The 18,466-nt window shown below is 38.9% G+C and overlaps 1 protein-coding gene across 4 annotated transcripts in view; it reads left to right on the top strand.

Annotated features, from left to right (window-relative positions):
- Positions 1 to 18,140, top strand: part of DHX9 (DExH-box helicase 9) — a 44,418-nt gene extending 26,278 nt beyond the window's left edge. For all 4 annotated transcript variants that reach the window (XM_059673472.1, XM_059673471.1, XM_059673470.1 and 1 more), the window contains 14 exons: positions 96 to 252; positions 2,405 to 2,505; positions 3,738 to 3,951; positions 4,454 to 4,548; positions 4,755 to 4,828; positions 6,169 to 6,321; positions 9,143 to 9,303; positions 10,335 to 10,446; positions 11,054 to 11,215; positions 11,322 to 11,449; positions 13,328 to 13,557; positions 13,733 to 13,848; positions 14,598 to 14,798; positions 17,529 to 18,140. In XM_059673472.1, the coding sequence (XP_059529455.1) occupies positions 96 to 252; positions 2,405 to 2,505; positions 3,738 to 3,951; positions 4,454 to 4,548; positions 4,755 to 4,828; positions 6,169 to 6,321; positions 9,143 to 9,303; positions 10,335 to 10,446; positions 11,054 to 11,215; positions 11,322 to 11,449; positions 13,328 to 13,557; positions 13,733 to 13,848; positions 14,598 to 14,798; positions 17,529 to 17,886 (2,262 nt within the window). In that variant the 3' untranslated portion in view covers positions 17,887 to 18,140. The remainder of the gene's footprint in view (positions 1 to 95; positions 253 to 2,404; positions 2,506 to 3,737; positions 3,952 to 4,453; positions 4,549 to 4,754; positions 4,829 to 6,168; positions 6,322 to 9,142; positions 9,304 to 10,334; positions 10,447 to 11,053; positions 11,216 to 11,321; positions 11,450 to 13,327; positions 13,558 to 13,732; positions 13,849 to 14,597; positions 14,799 to 17,528) is intronic.
- The last annotated feature ends 326 nt before the right edge of the window (positions 18,141 to 18,466 follow it).

Raw genomic sequence — 18,466 nt, 5'->3', positions numbered from 1 at the left:
ATTTAAGCCTCCTAGGAACCTAAAATCTATTGGGTGTATCTCATTAGCACTGACTTTTTAATGCAATTTTGTTATGTTTGTGTTTGTTTGAATAGACTGACTTCCTTTTGGTAGTGCTGCGAGATGTGGTTCAGGCTTATCCTGAAGTTCGAATTGTTCTCATGTCTGCTACTATCGATACCAGCATGTTCTGTGAATATTTCTTCAATTGCCCCATCATTGAAGTTTATGGGAGGACTTTCCCAGTTCAAGGTAAATACTGCGCAGGGGGTGGGGGTGAATATCTCTTGTGCTCCTCAGGAGCATGATTGATCAATCTCTTAATTCTGGAGATTAAGAAAATTTCCTTTGTAGGTTAAAGCAGCGGTCACTAACCTTTCGGACCTCGTGGACCACCTGTTGTTGACCGCTGCGTTAAAGGACATTTAAAATCCTAGCAAATTAGAGTACCAAATGCATCATACCATTCGTGGGGTTTTAGTTAAGCAGGAGTGAGTACAGTCTGAGGAGTGAGAACAAGTTTTGTTCACTACATGCAGAGTGTGCATATTTAGTAGCCAAACTTAACTTTGAAAATTATTATAGTCGGGTAAATCAATATGATGGTCATGGGAATTACTGTTAAAGTTTAAACAGCCAGGGTCAAATTAACAAGATAATTTTGCTTAGAGCCAGAGCAGGCAGACTTTTGAAATGACATTAAGGTGAATATTTCAAGGTAAAGTATTTCTGATGGCTAAGATTCTGATAGTTAGAAGTACAGTAATTCTTTACTTTAAAAGGTTTTGTCATCACCATTTTTAATAGCTTGGGTTAAAAAAGAATGAATTATGGCACAGTCGAATTGAGGGCATGAAAATAAGCTAAATAGTTTGCAGTGTAAGTATGAAATAATGAATGGATATATCGGGGCTATTTTTTGAAATTTTAAAGTAAGAGTAGCTCTGAAATAAAAGCCAGTGTAGTTGTATCTCACAAGAGAACTAAAACTGCTTTGAAAGTATACTGAGATTGAAAAAAACAAATACATGGATGTCAAATGGTAGGAGTGAGAGGTTTTATAGGTAGGAGGGAAGGGAGCCATGGGTTACATTTGAGGACATCAGGAAGAACTGTATAGATACAAATGGATAGATAAATTTGTATAGGTACAAATGGTTGCATATATGTGTATCCATACAAGTGGGTGGATACACAAATAGAATGAATTAGTACATGGGCTAATATCCATACATGTATTTTCTAGCTTTGTCTGCTGAGCAGTCCTAGTAACAATGATATCCCACTATCAAGGGACATGCCACCACCCAGATGGTATTTCTAGTACCATTTTCCAGTTAAAGAACCAGTTCTTAAGAGAAATGGCTGATTCTAAGGTTAAAGCAGGGGATATCTGAGATGAGCCTGGGGTATTTTGTAGTGCCAGAAAATGAGAAAGTGTTAAACAAAACAACAAAAACACCCCAAAGTGATGAAGATAAAGGGACTTAGGAGCCAACCTGAGAAAGCTCTTAATGACCAAAGCTGCACTAATTGGAACAAAAAAAATACAGTAGTGGTTTATATAAGTATAAAATAAATATTCATGAATCTGTGGATGGTAGCTAAATTAGTAAATAGGTAATAAAGACAAATCTCTGATACAGAAGAGTTCAAAAAATGTATGTAGATAATCAAAAAAGAGAATTAACTCCCTGTCCTGTGAGTGCTGTGCTTAGTGATTTGTTTCCAAAGAAGAGTATGGAAAGGGGGAAGCAGGTGTGACTTTGCAGTGTGGTAACTTGGCAAAAACTATCTCAGGTGATCAAGTTTAACATCATCAGGGATAAGTCCTGTTGATGGTATGTGCCTTGGATATGATGTGATGAGAATGACACTTTGTGCTTTTAGGGCTTAGGGGACAAATGTTTAGATTATGAGACACTTAGGGCCCAACATAGAACTTCAGGAGATAATGGATCAGCAGGTTTTCCGACCTTTGCTTTGAGGTCCTTCAGAGTATTAACTAAAAGGAACCCATTTATGTGTACATCCTGGACTATGGAATGTTACTGTATTGATGTTACTTCTTTTTATATATAACTCTCACACCGGGGCAGTGTATAACATAGTGCATGTACATAGTGGGCATTTTGTGAATGTTTGGTTGAACATTGTATATAGATACCATGACTGGCTTTGTGGGAACATGTATAAGATACCTCTCTCTCCTTCAAGGGTCAAGAAATAGGAACACTGAATTAGATTGGGAAAAGAGATTATTGCCACTGGAATTTCTTGGCAGTTGTGAAGAATCAGGTTGAGGGATATTAAGTAATTTTTAATTATGAATTTGCAAATGAGTTTTAAAGACTTCTCCATTCTGCAAGTTGATGGTACTTATCTGATTCGATTGTCCCGGCAGAATATTTTTTGGAAGACTGTATTCAGATGACCCACTTTATTCCTCCACCAAAGGACAAGAAGAAGAAGGATAAGGATGATGATTGTGGTGAGGAGGAGGATGTAAGTGAATTTCATGGAGACTTCATTATGGGCAGATTGTTGTTACAGAGAAGAGAATGGATTTTAGTAAATATCTACAGTTAAGTTAGCATTACACAAAACTTTATAAACTGACCATGATGTCTATCTTTGAGTTGATACATGGCACTCCAGAAAGGTTCATGTTCAGTGAGTGACAAGTTCTTTTCATACCATGAGTTAAATAATCTGTGACAAAAAGGTCAAAAGAAAAAGAAGAGAAACAGTAAGATGTTTAAAGGTCACAGCATGTGGGTCACTAACTGGTAGAAAGGCTTAATCTTGTGCCCCACCCCAGATCTGCTGAGTCAGAATCTCCATTTTCACCAGATGTCCAGGTGACCCAGAAACCAAGGAGTAACCAAGGCAAACAAAAATGAGTTGTAACAGCTTTGTTTCTCATTACTGAAGGTTTGTTATTGATTGATTCTAAGGCAGACTTTTTGGAAAAGACTGACCACATTATTTGAGAAATAGATGAAAGTAATCAAATCCCTGCCTGCAGGACACTCACTCATTTAAGAATTAAAGAACTTCCTATTTGGTATGCAGTGAACTTGGGAATTACACAGGGAAGCATTGTATCTGTATAAAGTAGTTATATGGGCCCAACTGGCGTGGCTCAGGGGTTGAGCATCTATATGATGAACCAGGAGGTCACAGCTTGATTCCCGGTCAGGGCACATGCCTGAGTTACAGGTTCAGTCCCCAGTGTGGGGCCTGCAGGAGGCAGCCGATTAATGATTCTCTCCCATCATTGATGTTTCTATCTCTCTCTACCTCTTCCTTCCTCTCTGAAATCAGTGTTTAAAAAATGTATTTTTAAAACAGTAGTTAATACGGTAATTGAGTCAGAGAATCGTGAGCAGTTCATTAATCAGTAGGAAAAATATTGTAGAAAAACCAAGAGTTTATAGTTAGTCATAAGAAAGAAATATGCTTAGTGGATTAGCCATTAGAATTTCAGAGTCAAATGTAAGAGTTTATACTTGAATTTTAGTCATGTCCTATGGGAAATACTGATTAGCAGATAAATCAACATGCCACAGGTTCTCTTTTGGAAATTAAATTTCTTCTGTATACCAGAAAGGACTAATCAGCTAAAATTAATAAGGAGATTAGGTGTCATTTGAATATTAAGAGCAGACATAGGAGACTTGCCTCATGAGCTGTGGTAATGGAGACAGTCCCAAATATGTCTCTTTCTTTTGCAGGCAAATTGCAACCTGATCTGTGGTGATGAATATGGTCCAGAAACAAGGATGAGCATGGCTCAACTGAATGAAAAGGAAACTTCTTTCGAGCTCATTGAGGCTTTGCTTAAGTACATCGAGACCCTCAATGTTCCTGGAGCCGTGTTGGTCTTTCTGCCTGGCTGGAATTTAATTTACACTATGCAGAAACATTTGGAAATGAATGCACATTTTGGTATGAGTCTTTGAATTCTTGCATATATGAGAGTGAAAATGAATCTTTTTGCTTATGCCCTAGGCAGTATGTAAAAACAAAATTTAGTGTGTCCATTTTTATATAACAACTATATAAGAGGCCCAGTGCACGAAATTAATGCGGGGGATGGGCCCTTAGCCCAGCCTGCACCCTCTCCAATCTGGGACCCCTTGGGGGGTGTCGGATTAGGTCCAGTCTCCTAACTGCCCCCGCCCCCCACCGCCGCCAGCCTGGTCACCCCCAAATGCCCCTGCCTGCTGGCCTGGTTGCCCCACGCAGCCTGCTGTTCAGTCACTTGGTTGTCCCTCACTAATCCCCCTGCCGGCCTGGTTGCCCACGCAGCCTGCTGTTTGGTCATTACTGTTATTATGATGGTGTCCCGGACAATTTGCATATTCCTCTATTATTAGTATAGATATGCATAATGTATAGCAGTTTTAAACTAGGCTCCTATTTTTAGACCTTAACTTCTGTATTATAGGAAGCCATAGGTATCAGATTCTGCCTCTGCATTCTCAGATTCCTCGAGAAGAACAGCGCAAAGTATTTGACCCAGTACCAGTTGGCGTAACCAAGGTAAACAATGAACATTACAGTTATGGGATTGTGAATGTCATAGATATTAAATGTTACCGGTCTTCAAAGAGCTATAAAAAATAATAATCTGTCTAAATTAAGTGAAAAGGGGATATTCTGTCCAAGTTTAGTAAGCTTTTCATTAGTCAATGGCTGAGTGAATAAATTCCTGAAGTGTAATTTTTCTTAATGTCATTTCTTCACAGGTTATTTTGTCCACAAATATTGCTGAGACAAGCATTACCATAAATGATGTTGTTTATGTCATTGACTCCTGCAAGTAAGTTCACAAGGGACCTATTTGCCTGGAATAAATCTTTAGAATGTATTTTAAGTTCCTGTGTTCTTATACCATCAAAATCATTATGCTTTTATATATACTGGGCAGTAGGGTAATTAATAATTTCACTTGTTGTTTTTTTTTTTTTTTAATGATTTTTTACAGAGAGGAAGGGAGAGAGATACAGAGTTAGAAACATCGATGAGAGAGAAACATCGATCAGCTGCCTCCTGCACATCTCCCACTGGGGATATGCCCGCAACCCAGGTACATGCCCTTGACCGGAATCGAACCTGGGACCTTTCAGTCCGCAGGCCGACGCTCTATCCACTGAGCCAAACCGGTTTTGGCTTCACTTGGTTTTTGATCATCACAAATCACTTATGGGAGATTGTGACAAAGCTTAGCACTCTTAATTTCTGACTGATTCCCACTGCTCTTATCTGTGGGTATTTTTTTCATTTTCCTGGTGTTTCCATTGTCAGCTTCCAGGAAAATGAACATGCTGTTCTGTGTATAAGGACGATCAATATTTAGCACATAACAAACATACTACCTGTAGGACACTCATTTTAGAATTAAATGACTTCATATTTAGCGTGAAATGGGTCTGAGAGATACACAGGGTGGCATTGTGTATAGATTAAGTACTTAACGGTAATTGACACACAAGACAAAAAAGTCAAAGTTTGGTTATATCTGGCCAGCTTGTGCCCAAATCTTCTTTATATAGTCTCTCCACCTACCTGACAATTGAAAAAGATTTGCCAATGCCCAGTTTAGGGATTGGTGAGTAGTATGCAGCTCCTCTGTGCCAATCCCAATCATTTAGTGCTAGTCACCTGTATGTAACAATGAAAGGTTTGGGGTTGCATAGGATTTAGAAGGACACTGCTGGTGAGGGCATGAGAAGTGCCCCATATTCCAGTTTAGCACATGATCTTTAGATCATAGAGAGTGTAGATCATCTAATTGTCCACTTACATTTATATAACAGATCTACTTAAATGCTTTACATTAATTAATTCACTTAATATTTATATATAAAAACCCTATGAGATAGGTGGTGATATTACACTCATTTTTAGATGAGGAAAATGAGGCACAGTATAGGTTAGTCATTTAGCCAAGGTCATCCAGCTGGTAGTGGCACATATGTGTTACATTGCCTTTTAGTAAGTTGACAGGAGATGTAGTCAAATTCTTACTGGTACTGTTCACAAATAGACACCACATGTAGGTGTGACCATCTGGAACTCATCCCCTACATAGTAGAATAATGATAGTCATGTATTGGTAGTTCACACGAGTCTTAGAATTAACTACCCTGTGCTATGTAGGCAGAAGGTGAAGCTGTTCACTGCTCACAACAATATGACAAACTATGCAACAGTGTGGGCGTCCAAAACAAACCTGGAGCAACGGAAAGGACGAGCTGGCCGAGTACGCCCGGGGTTCTGCTTTCACCTCTGTAGCCGAGCTCGTTTTGAGAGGTGAGACCAATTACAGAATTAAGATGGGGGTGTTGTTTTTAACCCTTTATATACTTCTTTCCTCCTCTCCCCCACCCCTCTCTTTTTCTCTCTCCCTGCCATGAATTTAATGAAATCAGTGCATAAATGCCTCCAGTTAACTATATTGGAGGAAACTTAACTTGGATGACAAGATTGCAGTAAATGAAAGAAATCACAAATTGTCAATGGTGACATGTTAGCTACTGGTTTACTTATAAGCATTAAAAAGAAGAATATATGGACATTTTGGTTCTGCATAGCTTTATCACTTTGGGATTATTGATGTTTTTGGAATGATTAACTTTCTGAAAAAATGTTAAAGTAATTTTTTGTCTTTATAGAACTTTTTTTCTCTCACTGTTAGTACATCACCTGTCTCATGATCTCCTCATCTGTCTAAGAAATAGAGGCCATTATTTAGATATAGAAACTAAAGCTTAAAAAGTTTAGCTGACTGCTTCAGGGCCAAAGTCCAAGTCTGTTTATACTTTGTGCATTTCCATTTGTAGTACACTAGTGGCCCTGTGCACGGATTCATGCACATTGAAAGGAAATTAATTAGAAGGTTGCCAGTGGGGCAGGACTGGGCAAGATGGGCTGGACACGCCCTCCCGTGGTCCCTCACACGCCAGCTGCACTTGGGGCAGCACTGCAGCTCAAAGGGAGAGAGTGTGGGGTGAGTGGGGTCCCTCAGGCTTAGCCTGCTGGGATCAGGCCAAAACCTGCTCTTTGACATCCCCTGAAGGGTCCTGGGCTAGGAAAGGGCACTCTGTAAAGTTGCTGTCGCTCGACAGCTCCTGCGATGAGCGTCTGCTCCCTGGTGGTCAGTGTACGTCATACCTACCTGCCAGTTATATCTAAGATAGCCTTTTATATCTAAGATAGATAGATGATAGGTAGGTAGGTAGGTAGATAGGTAGGTAGGTAGGTAGGTAGGTAGGTAGGTAGATAGATAGATAGATAGATAGATAGATAGATAGATAGATAGAGATGGCCTTTTTGGGGAATGTTTGTGAATGGTACCTATTAGTTAAAAATATCCTTATAGCTCTGAATTACAGACTTAACACATTGCAGGCGGATTCTTGTGTATTCATATTATAGTGTTTTACATAAATGTTAAAGGCATGCCTTAAAATTAAATACCCATTGCATTTTGAAGTTATTTATTACATGTTGGTACAAGCTAATGTCTTTTTAAAGTCTGATGCTTTGTAAAACTTTTTGTACTCATTCAATAGAAACTTACCTGGCCACTGGGAAAAGCTAGCAATAAAACTACTGGTGTGCAATGTGTTAAGACATGTATTTAGTTGTATGTTTCTTGAGATCCATGTGGTGTGTATTAGCTATAACCAGGGGATTTGTGTGCATATATTTATGATAATAAAATATTATGAGACAGATAAATTTAGGTGACCGGATAGATGTACATAATGCACTGAAGAAAAATTAGAGAGGCTTTAGTTTGCCTTTATACTGGTACCATGTGGCTTTCCAGTAATTAGAATGTGGCATCAGAAGTTAGCGTCAGAAGTTAACTCAGGAGACTGCCTATGATATTTGGATGATAAGTTCTTTTAAAAGGTTAGATTACCCCTTGAACTGAAACAAGTGCTGTACTCTAACATCTTAAAGTAAAGCAACTACTAATTAGTAATGCATGAATAGACCTATAATGAGGGATTTTTGTTCTTTTCCCTGTAGGATGAGGAATGAATATACTATATATGCATTTGTGTGAACTTAATTTAAGCTGTCTTCCCAGTAGAATTGGAATCATCTGTAATGGTTCCCATTGATCTTTATCATGAACAGTTCATAGGGAATAAGCCTGGATTAGAAGTGTGGAGACCTGGATTTTAATACTATTTGTGCCTAATATATTTCATGAATTTAAGCATTTACTCTCTTTAAGCCTCTCTTTTTATAAAATAAAATTAAGTTACTTGACCCTTTTGTGTCTGTTTCCTCAGTTGTTAAGGGAAGATAGTATACTACCTAGCCCGGGGGTGGGGGGGCAAACTTTTTGACTCGAGGGCCACAATGGGTTCTTAAACTGGACCGGAGGGCCGGAACAAAAGCATGGATGGAGTGTTTGTGTGAACTAATATAAATTCAAAGTAAACATCATTACATAAAAGGGTACGGTCTCTCTTTTTTTTTTAGTTTTATTCATTTCAAACGGGCCAGATCCAGCCCGCGGGCCGTAGTTTGCCCACGGCTGACCTAGCCCATAAGATTTGTTCAAGAATAAAATTAGTTAATAATGTAAAATACTGAGAACAATGCTTGGCACATAGTAAGCTCTTAGTAGATGTTAGCTATTGTTATTAATTTGTAATAATGACTTATTATTTACATTTTAAAGGTTAAAATGATCTTTAAGATCTTCTCAGTGGCACTAATATTGTATAGACTAGGAGGAGGTTGTGAGAAAATGTCAGTATTAGCCCACATCATCACAAAAGGTCTTGCTACCATTTTTAGCCTATGTTTGTCAGCAGGCGGGAACTGAAATGCCATAGGTGGAGGTAATAACATTAGGAGTTTGGGATAATTTTTTTCATTCTCCTTAATTCCCAGCTGAAAAAGCTATTGGACCTGTAAGTATAGTCATAAGTCCCTCCTCAACCAGTTTAGAGGGTCTTATCCAGAGACAGTTTTTGCAGTAAATATAAAACATTCTTGGATGATTGAAGTGCAGTTCTATATTCTTGATTATCTCTGCAAAGATTTTATTATATAAATTTATGTATATGCAAAGGAGGATGGCTATTTTATGTTTGTTTTCTCTTAGACTCGAAACCCACATGACACCAGAGATGTTCCGAACACCATTACATGAAATTGCTTTGAGCATAAAACTTCTGCGTCTGGGAGGAATTGGCCAATTCTTGGCCAAGGCAATTGAGCCTCCACCTTTGGATGCTGTGATTGAAGCAGAGCACACTCTTAGAGGTACTATAAACAGACCTATCTGGCACATGTGAATTATACCACCTGTCTTGTTCTCGCAAGTAACACCTAACAATGAATCAAGAAGAAAATACAGTCCACAGGACTCTGGTGCTAAGGCTTCCAGTGTTGTCTTATGTGCTTACTATTATCAGGATTAAAAATGAGTAACATGAGGTAAAACAGAACTCATGTCTTATTTGGGGGAGAAAATGGAGAAAAGGCAAGATGTCACCTCTTAACCAATATTTAACAATCAGAACATCAATTACTCATGATACTCAATGTTTTATGTACATCTTTTAGAACACTTATTTTTTCTAATCAGACTTCTGATTGAAGCAGTTGTAGTATAGTGGAAAAAATAAGGGTGTTGGAGCTGAGTCTAGTACTCATCTGCTGTGTAAACTTCAGACTTGTTCTCAAGATATTTTTCTCAGAATTATCAATAGACTAGAGGCCCAATACACAAAGATTAGTGCAAGAATAGGCCTTCCTTCCCCCTGCTGCTGGCACCAGCTTCCCTCCGGGATTTGGGTTTTTACTCTGGCCACTGCCTTCCACCTTCGCTCCAAGCAGGAGCCGCCTCCCACCTTTGCTCCAGTCTGGAGCCACCTCCCGCCTGCTCTGGCCGGCTCTATGGCTCCAGCCAGTGCTGCCATCTTTGTGGCTATGGGTGTCGCCATCTTTGTCGCAGGGTGATGGTTAATTTGCATATTACCCTTTTATTAGTATAGATGATATCAGACTTTGGTATGTAGGTACTTTTAATATTTATTACTATATTTATAGACTTCTCATGGACTGTATTCAGCTTTACAACCTACAAGGCCTAATTCTAGTACATCTTCATATTAGGTGCTCCAGAATTTTTGAGTGAAAAAATTGTTGGCTGGTTCTGGCAGCTGGCTTGACAAGTGATAAAAGCTCAAGTGCACTTTCCTAATCTTAATCTATAAAGAAATGTTTGATCTTTGTCTAGGTTAAAGGGTGTTCGTTACTGTTTCTGCTCACAAAGAAATTTCTTCCCACAGAGCTTGATGCATTAGATATCAATGATGAGTTGACTCCTCTGGGCCGAATCCTGGCTAAACTCCCCATTGAGCCTCGTTTTGGCAAAATGATGATAATGGGGTGTATTTTCTAGTAAGTGCTTTGTTTTATTGTTGATAGTTAAATAAAATGGCAGGATAGTTTCAAAATCTTATTCCCCTCCCCTTAAAAACAGGATGGGCTCAGATAGAAGCAAAACTGACCATTTTTAAGTAGGCAAGTGGCATACTTAAGACACTGAAAGAAGTATGAAATGAGAACAGGTGGTAGATGGACACCTGGACACAACTCACTGGGGGAAAGAGCGCTGGTTTCTTAGAAGGCACAGCTCGGGTGGTGGGTTAACTGTAACTGTCCCTGACAGAAAGAGCATTAGGAAAAGGGTATATTTTATCAGAAGTATTAAAGATGAAGAGATTTGGTAAAATGAGTAGAGAGAGAATATGGGTAAGAGAATAGGAAAGGAAAACTATACACTGACTACTTAGTCATCATTTATGATAAATATGCATCCATTAATATCAGCGCTCATTATTCTTTCCTGTTCTGCTTCGGGAGGGAGCAGCTGTAAAGTTCTTTGTTAAGCCAATTTCAGTGCTAATAAAGCAGTGTCATAGCTCGTCAAGATGCTGACCCACAGTATACTGTCCGAGGTGCTGGAACAAGAACGAATGAGACTGACTTTTCCTGTCTGTTTCAGTGTGGGAGATGCTATCTGTACCATCTCCGCTGCCACCTGCTTTCCTGAGCCTTTCATCAGTGAAGGAAAGCGACTGGGCTATGTCCATCGAAATTTTGCTGGAACCAGATTTTCTGATCATGTGGCCCTTTTATCAGTATTCCAAGCTTGGGATGATGCTAGGTAAGGATTTGAAAGAGGATAGTTGTAAGGTTTGGGTGAACTGTCTCTGGTTTCTATTCTGTATCTAATCCCTGGGATTTGAATATGACTCTTATACTTATTTTAGAATGGGTGGAGAAGAAGCAGAGATACGTTTTTGTGAGCACAAAAGGCTAAATATGGCTACACTAAGAATGACCTGGGAAGCCAAAGTTCAGCTCAAAGAGATTCTGATCAATTCTGGATTTCCAGAAGGTAAGACTCTTATAGTCTTAAGACACATCTGGGGGGAATTTATGTAGTACACACTAACAGTGCAGTCTGTCTCAGCTTCTGACTTTGACCCTGTGCTTTCTGTGTTCCAGCTATTTGAACTATGGTGGGAATCAGTTTTTCACATTAGTTCAGTCATTTTATTTTTATTTTATATTATTTTGTTGTTGTTAATCCTCACCCAAGGATATTTTCCCACTGTTTTTTGTTTTTATTTTTTAGAAAGTGAGAGGGAGGAGGGGGTGGGGGACAGAAACATCTATGTGAGAGAGACACATCGACTGGTTGCCTCCCACACATGCCCTGACTAGGTTTGGGATCAAGCCTGCAACCTAGGTACATGTTCTTGACCAGAATCGAACCCAGAACCTTTTAGTCCATGGGCTCTATCCACTGAGCCAAACCGGCCAGGGCAGTTCAGTCATTTTAAAAAGGAAACAAAAGGTTATGATGCTCAAATAACAATGTAAAAGATAGATGCTTTAAAAATTGTAATAGTTTGGGGAGTTTTAAATCTTATTTTGTGAAGAACATTGGTCTACCTTTCAGTACTCTTAGAATGAGTGGTGTGCTGAATAACCTCAAATAGTGGCTTATGAAGTGATTCATCAATGTGCCTGTGTCTTTATTCTTAGACATGAAGTAAACTCTACCATGTTACATTTTAAGTGGCTTTAATTAAGGCTTTTAGTGTGTAGACAGTTACAGAGGACTTTGTGATGTAGAAACAGTAATCCAGCTGTCTTCTCTTGATAGGAAGTTGAGCTGTTATACTTTTCTCCCCCAGCTAGATTAATAGACAAAATTATTTCTTAAATCATTGAGAACTAGAACATAAACCAAAAGTAGGACCAGCTAGAACCTGATGGGCAAGATGGCAAATTTTAAAAGGATATGATCTAAACTAACCAAAGTAGTTCTCTTCTAATGTAAGCTGACTAAATTTGTAATTTTTTAAATTGAAATAAAATGAAAGAGGGAAAGCCTTTTTCATATGATAGAATCTTCACATCAGTCTTGTATGCAGATATCATTACCCTACTTTATCAATGAAGAAATGGCACAGAAGTTTCTACTACTTTTTCAAATTCATTCAGTTAGGAGGTTTTAAGACCGGAAATCAGGTTTTTCTAGAACAAACTATGCTGTGTGCCCTTCTGATGGTGGTGAAGTCCTCATAGAGCAGCGGTTCTCAACCTGTGGGTCGCGACCCCTTTGGGGGTCGAACGACCCTTTCACAGGGATCACCTAAGACCATCCTGCATATCAGATATTTACATTACGATTCATAACAGTAGCAACATTACAGTTATGAAGTAGCAACGAAAATAATTTTCGGTTGGGTCACAACATGAGGAACTATATTTAAAGGGCCAGAAGGTTGAGAACCACTATCATAGAGTATAGTCTGGAGTGGGGAACATCCTTCTCATTCCAGTGGGTTCCCTTGGATCATCACTTGTCTGTCTGTCCAGAAGAAACAGCTGTTTTAGACCATCAGAAGAAATACTTTGGTCCTGCCAGTCTCTTATTCTGAGAGTAGAGAATAGTTTTGGGGTGGGTGTGTGGGTGTGGGTGTGTGGGTGTGTGTGTGTGTGTTTAATCACCCCAAGCTTATCTTATGGTTGAGTGTATAAGACACATAAGACATTTTAGTTTTCTTAATGTGGATTCTCAGCAGAATTTCTTCTTGAACTTAATCTGGTTATAAGCATGCTGAGGAGAGAAGTTAGGCAGGTTGTTTGAAAAAAGGCCTGAGGAGTCATTTCTCATAACCCTCTTAAAGAGTTTATATGCAATGTGCGGATTAGCCAAGTATCTGATTTTTTTTTTTTTTTTTTACTCCATTCCTCTTAACAGATTGTTTGTTGACACAAGTGTTTACTAACACTGGACCAGATAATAACTTAGATGTTGTTATCTCTCTTCTGGCTTTTGGCGTGTACCCTAACGTGTGCTATCATAAGGAAAAGAGAAAGATTCTCACCACTGAAGGGCGTAATGCACTTATCCACAAGTCATCTGTTAATTGTCCTTTTAGTAGCCAAGACGTGAAGTACCCATCTCCCTTCTTTGTATTTGGTGAAAAGGTAAGAAAAGATTAGTTAGAAAAGTTTAGGTTGAAAATTCAAATTGTCTTTACTTATTAATGTGAAGTGGGAACATGAGTTTTAATTTTTAAAGCATTGTGCATTATCACTACATAGCAGTTGATATGCAATTGGCATGTCAACTCTTACTTCGTGTCTCTTTCTCCATCTGCAGATTCGAACCCGGGCTATCTCTGCTAAAGGCATGACCTTAGTCACCCCCCTGCAGCTGCTGCTCTTTGCCTCCAAGAAAGTCCAGTCTGATGGGCAGATTGTGCTTGTAGATGACTGGTATGGATTTTCAAATATCAACTCCAAAGTCAGTTTTGAGAATTGTGAGATGTGATAAAATTAGTTGCTGATCTAACTTAATTTGTAGAACAAATAATGGCAAAACTTGGTGGCACCAAAGGTTCTTTATAACTTTGTCATTCTCTTCATTCCCTTTATATCTTGATAGTACAGCTTATACTTGGTAGTAAGTCTTAAATCGACTATAGCAGTAGGAGGAGCAGATGCATTAGGCATCTATCACCAAAAATACTACACTAAGGAATTAGAATCACACCGGAACATGGGCACCTCTTTCATGTACTCTCTATATATTTTGGTTAGAGACTAAGGGTAAGCAAATAGTATGCACTTGGCAAAAAATGAGATAAAGCTTAATGAACAGTTAGTAGGCTCAGTCATATCCTTGACAACTTAAAAAAGTTCACAGTCTGAATCTCTGATTTCTTTCATTGGAGGCTGAGTGCTCTGTATTGCTAACCGAAATTTGCCTGATAGACTTGATGATTTACAACTCCTGCCAACAGCTAGTGATGAATTTTAAGACGTTATGTAGACTTTTATTCTTTTTCATACCTGTGTTTGCCTAAATTGCTGGGGTGGGGGTGGGGGTGGGGGGTTGGACATTACAGTAATTGAAAGTATTGGTACTTGGTAAGAAGTTAAATTTATTTCATCACTTGCTGTGTGAGAAATTGAGAGATGATAGTCTTTTTCTATGTATCCCCTTTCATTTTTCTCTACTTTAGGATCAGGCTGCAAATATCTCATGAAGCTGCTGCCTGTATCACTGCTCTCCGAGCAGCTATGGAGGCTCTGGTTGTCGAGGTGACCCAGAAGCCCAGTATCATCAGCCAGCTGGACCCCGTAAATGAACGTATGCTGAACACGATCCGCCAGATCTCTCGGCCCTCGGCTGCTGGTATCAACCTTATGATTGGCGGTCCACGGTGAGTCCCACCATAACTTCTCTGTGAACTAAGCAGAGGACAGTAATCTTGCACTGGCCTAAAAGCCCCACAGTTGGTTGATAGAGGCCTTGTTATTAAAGTTCTAGACATATGCTGAATACAGAATTTAGTTTTGATTAACACACTCAGAATAAGGATATTTACTTTTGTCTCTGTCAGTGCATGGTAGAGTTCCTAAGGGACCTTGAAGTACATATACAGGCACATTGTTGGCTCAGTTCCAGACCTCCACAGTAAAGGGTGTTACATGAGGTTTTTGTTTCCCAGTGCATATAAAAGTTAATGCTTCTACTATATTGTAGTCTTTTAAGTGTGCAATAGCATTAGGTCTGAACAAGCAATGTATATACCTTAGTTAAAAATATATACTTTATTGCTAAAAATGCTAACCATCATCTGAGTCTTCAGTGAGTCATAATCTTTATGCTGGTGGAGCGTCTTACCTTTGTTGTGTAAAAATGCATCATCTGTGAAACGCAATCCAACAAGGTATGCCTTCTGTGTAAGTCCATGGTGGCTCACATGATAAAGTGATAGGACCCAGTCACTTTCCATAGTATTGTTTTGCCATCTCCAAAGGAAAAAAATGATGGTGCTGGGTTAAATTGCTGCTGCTTCAAATGAAAAGCATCAGGTTTATCTTGCGGAAATAGAAGAACATGGTATCTTAAAGAAGTGTGGGATTTCTTTTAAATGTTTCATATCCTTTTCATCTTTTGAATATTTCTTTGCCTACAGCTTTTTATTTGAAAACAGCTGATGTCTACAGAAAAGAATAGTATAGTGAACACCCATATAGTCTCTTAATTTAGGGTCACTAATTGTCAGAATTGTGTGCCACTTGCTTTCGTGTATGTATTACTTCTTTAGCTTACGTAATCATTTGTGATTAAGTTGCAAGCATTATGACATTTTACAGCAGTAAACTCCATATAACTTTTAAGAACATAACTACAGTACCACAATCATACCACAAAATTTTAAGTTACAATAACAGTAATACACAAACTAACATTTTATAAAATGAAATGTTTTCTAGTTATAAGCTATGATATTTTTGCTGTACAAAACTGCTATGTGCTTTATGGATTCTGGTTCCCCATTCTGACTATAACTGAGTTCATTTTTTAAATTTATTGATCAAACACATAGTATGTGTTAAGCATTATGCTAAGTGCTTTTCTGATATGTTCTAATATTTGACCTACCTATGATGTACATAGATTATTCCCTTTAATGTGTATAAGAAAAGTAAAGACCCAGAATTGCACAGGTAATGAATGGTAAAGCTGGGTTCAAAGGCCACATGGCTCCTGAAACAGTGCTCTCATTTATGATGCTGTACAGTTGACTCTTGAACAGCGTGGGTTTAAACTATGTGGTTCCACTTATACACAGATTTTTAAAAATGAATATATAGTCAGCCTTCCAGATCCCCAGGTTTTATATCTAAGGATTCAACCAATAGCAATCGAAAACAGTATTTCCTATCTACAGTTGGGGATCCGCAGATGCAAAGGGCCGACTGTATTCATTGTTCTGTGCTATTTTATATATATAAGGGACTTGAGCATCTGCAAATTTGGGTACCTTTTGTGGGGGGTCCTGAAACAAATCCCCCACAGATACTGAGGGACAGTTGAAGTTTGCGGGGCCGGGGGTTAAAAGTTACATGTGCTTTGACTGGGGTGTCAATACCCCTCACCCCCACATTCTTCAAGGGTCAGTTATACTGTGGTCCTCCCAGTAGGTCACATGTATAGAAGAGTTATTGAGGAGACGCTTCAAAAATAAATCTGCAAAATGTCATATGCAGATACAAATGCAGTTATCATAGATGTTTAGAAGAGGAGTGATTACTTTTGGCAGGAAGGGTTGGTGATCAAGGGTGCTTCACATATAATCTGCTCTGTGAAGGACAAAAGTCCAGAAACTAGAAAGGATGGGATAAATGTAAGACCGAGTTTAGGATGTATTAATACAATGGAGCCTGAATTATAATAGGGAGGATTGAAATGGGAGAATAGATTAGACAGCTGTGCAGAAAAATCAATAGGAATTGGTGATGGATTGAAATAGGGAGATGGCAGTGCAGCGAGAGCATGATGACAGATCCTGGCCACTTCCTGACTTGGCCCACTGCTGAATTGGTAGTGCTAGTCTCAAAGCTGCACGGGAGGAATAGCTGTTTGGGGTGTTGTTGGCTAGGCATGAGTTCTGCAATTTGCCATTACCCCTCATTTTCTTTGTTTGCCACATGAAACATTTAGGCATAAACACATTTCCCAGACATTTTCAGAAACATATTTCAAAGTTAACGCAGGAAAATATTTGGTGATAAAAATCAAATAATTTATTGCCAACTGCAGGAACCTCTTCCTAACATATTATTGTGTATTAGAATCCTCTATAGTTGAACTGAGTGAAAATGAACTGTCTTAAAGTTGCAAGGATATACTGCCAAAATTGAAGACCTTTGAGAATGAACTAGAAAGAGTTTTAGAAAAACGGATGGTTACAGTTGATGCCTCCTCCTGTATCAGTTTTGGAGTAGCAGATGTATTTCATCTCAGTTTACTTGTGCAATTGGTTTTATTCCCTTTATGCGTTACTTAACATTTTCAAATATGACTAAATGTTTATATTTTGTGACTAATTGAGAAGTATTAAGGATCCTTTGCTAAAGTGGTGGCTTTTTGCTTTTCGTAGGTATGGAGATGGTCCACGTCCCCCCAAGATGGCCCGATATGACAATGGAAGTGGATATAGAAGGGGAGGCTCTAGTTATGGCGGTGGAGGCTATGGCACCGGAGGCTATGGCACCGGAGGTTACAGAGGTGGAGGCTATGGCCGTGGCTATGGTGGTGGCTCCAACTCTTATCGGGGAGGCTATGGTGGAGGTGGAGGCTATAGAGGAGGTTCCCGAGGGGGCTATAGAGGTGGTGCGGGAGGAGACTACGGTGGTGGAGGGGGCTACCGAGGATCTGGGGGATTCCAGCGAGGAGGGGGCAGAGGGGGCTATGGGAGTGACTACTTTGGGCAAACAAGGGGGGGTGGTGGCTATTAAAGCTTGGTTATGTTGGGGCCTATGCATAGACAGTAAACAAAAAATGCATGCTACCTGTTTTCCCAAGTTGTTTATTTGCTGTTAATAAGTAAACCCATTTTTCACCTATTCCTGTGGTTCATTGTAGTTTAAGGAGACCAAGCATATAGACACATTAGTGATTTTGTTTATATTATGTAAAATATAATGATCTATTATAAAAGTACCGGTTTGTATTTTTTTTTTTAAGGAGTAAAGATTTGCCTTACAATTAACTTGATATTTTCTTGGCTTTCGTTTAATACAAGAGAAAATAAAATATTACACCAAATATAGGCAATGTAATTATTGATCTTACACAATAATTTTACAATGCCAGTTACATCTGTTAGTTTAAAACATTAGAGGAAAAACTACTGTTTCAAAAGTACACCAAGTGATATTGTTATTTGTAGTAGAATAATTAGCCTTGGAGTGGAGTTGTTACTCTTGCAACAAATACTGGCCAGTACACAATTCACATAGACCTCTGCGTCTGAGTAAGACGACTAACCTAGGCCTGAGCGTTTTGGCTTTTTCCCAGGCTTCAATGTTGAAAAAT

Source organism: Myotis daubentonii, chromosome 18, assembly GCF_963259705.1.
Source record: "Myotis daubentonii chromosome 18, mMyoDau2.1, whole genome shotgun sequence".
Lineage (NCBI taxonomy): Eukaryota > Metazoa > Chordata > Mammalia > Chiroptera > Vespertilionidae > Myotis > Myotis daubentonii.
This window is presented reverse-complemented; position numbering and strand designations above follow the sequence as displayed.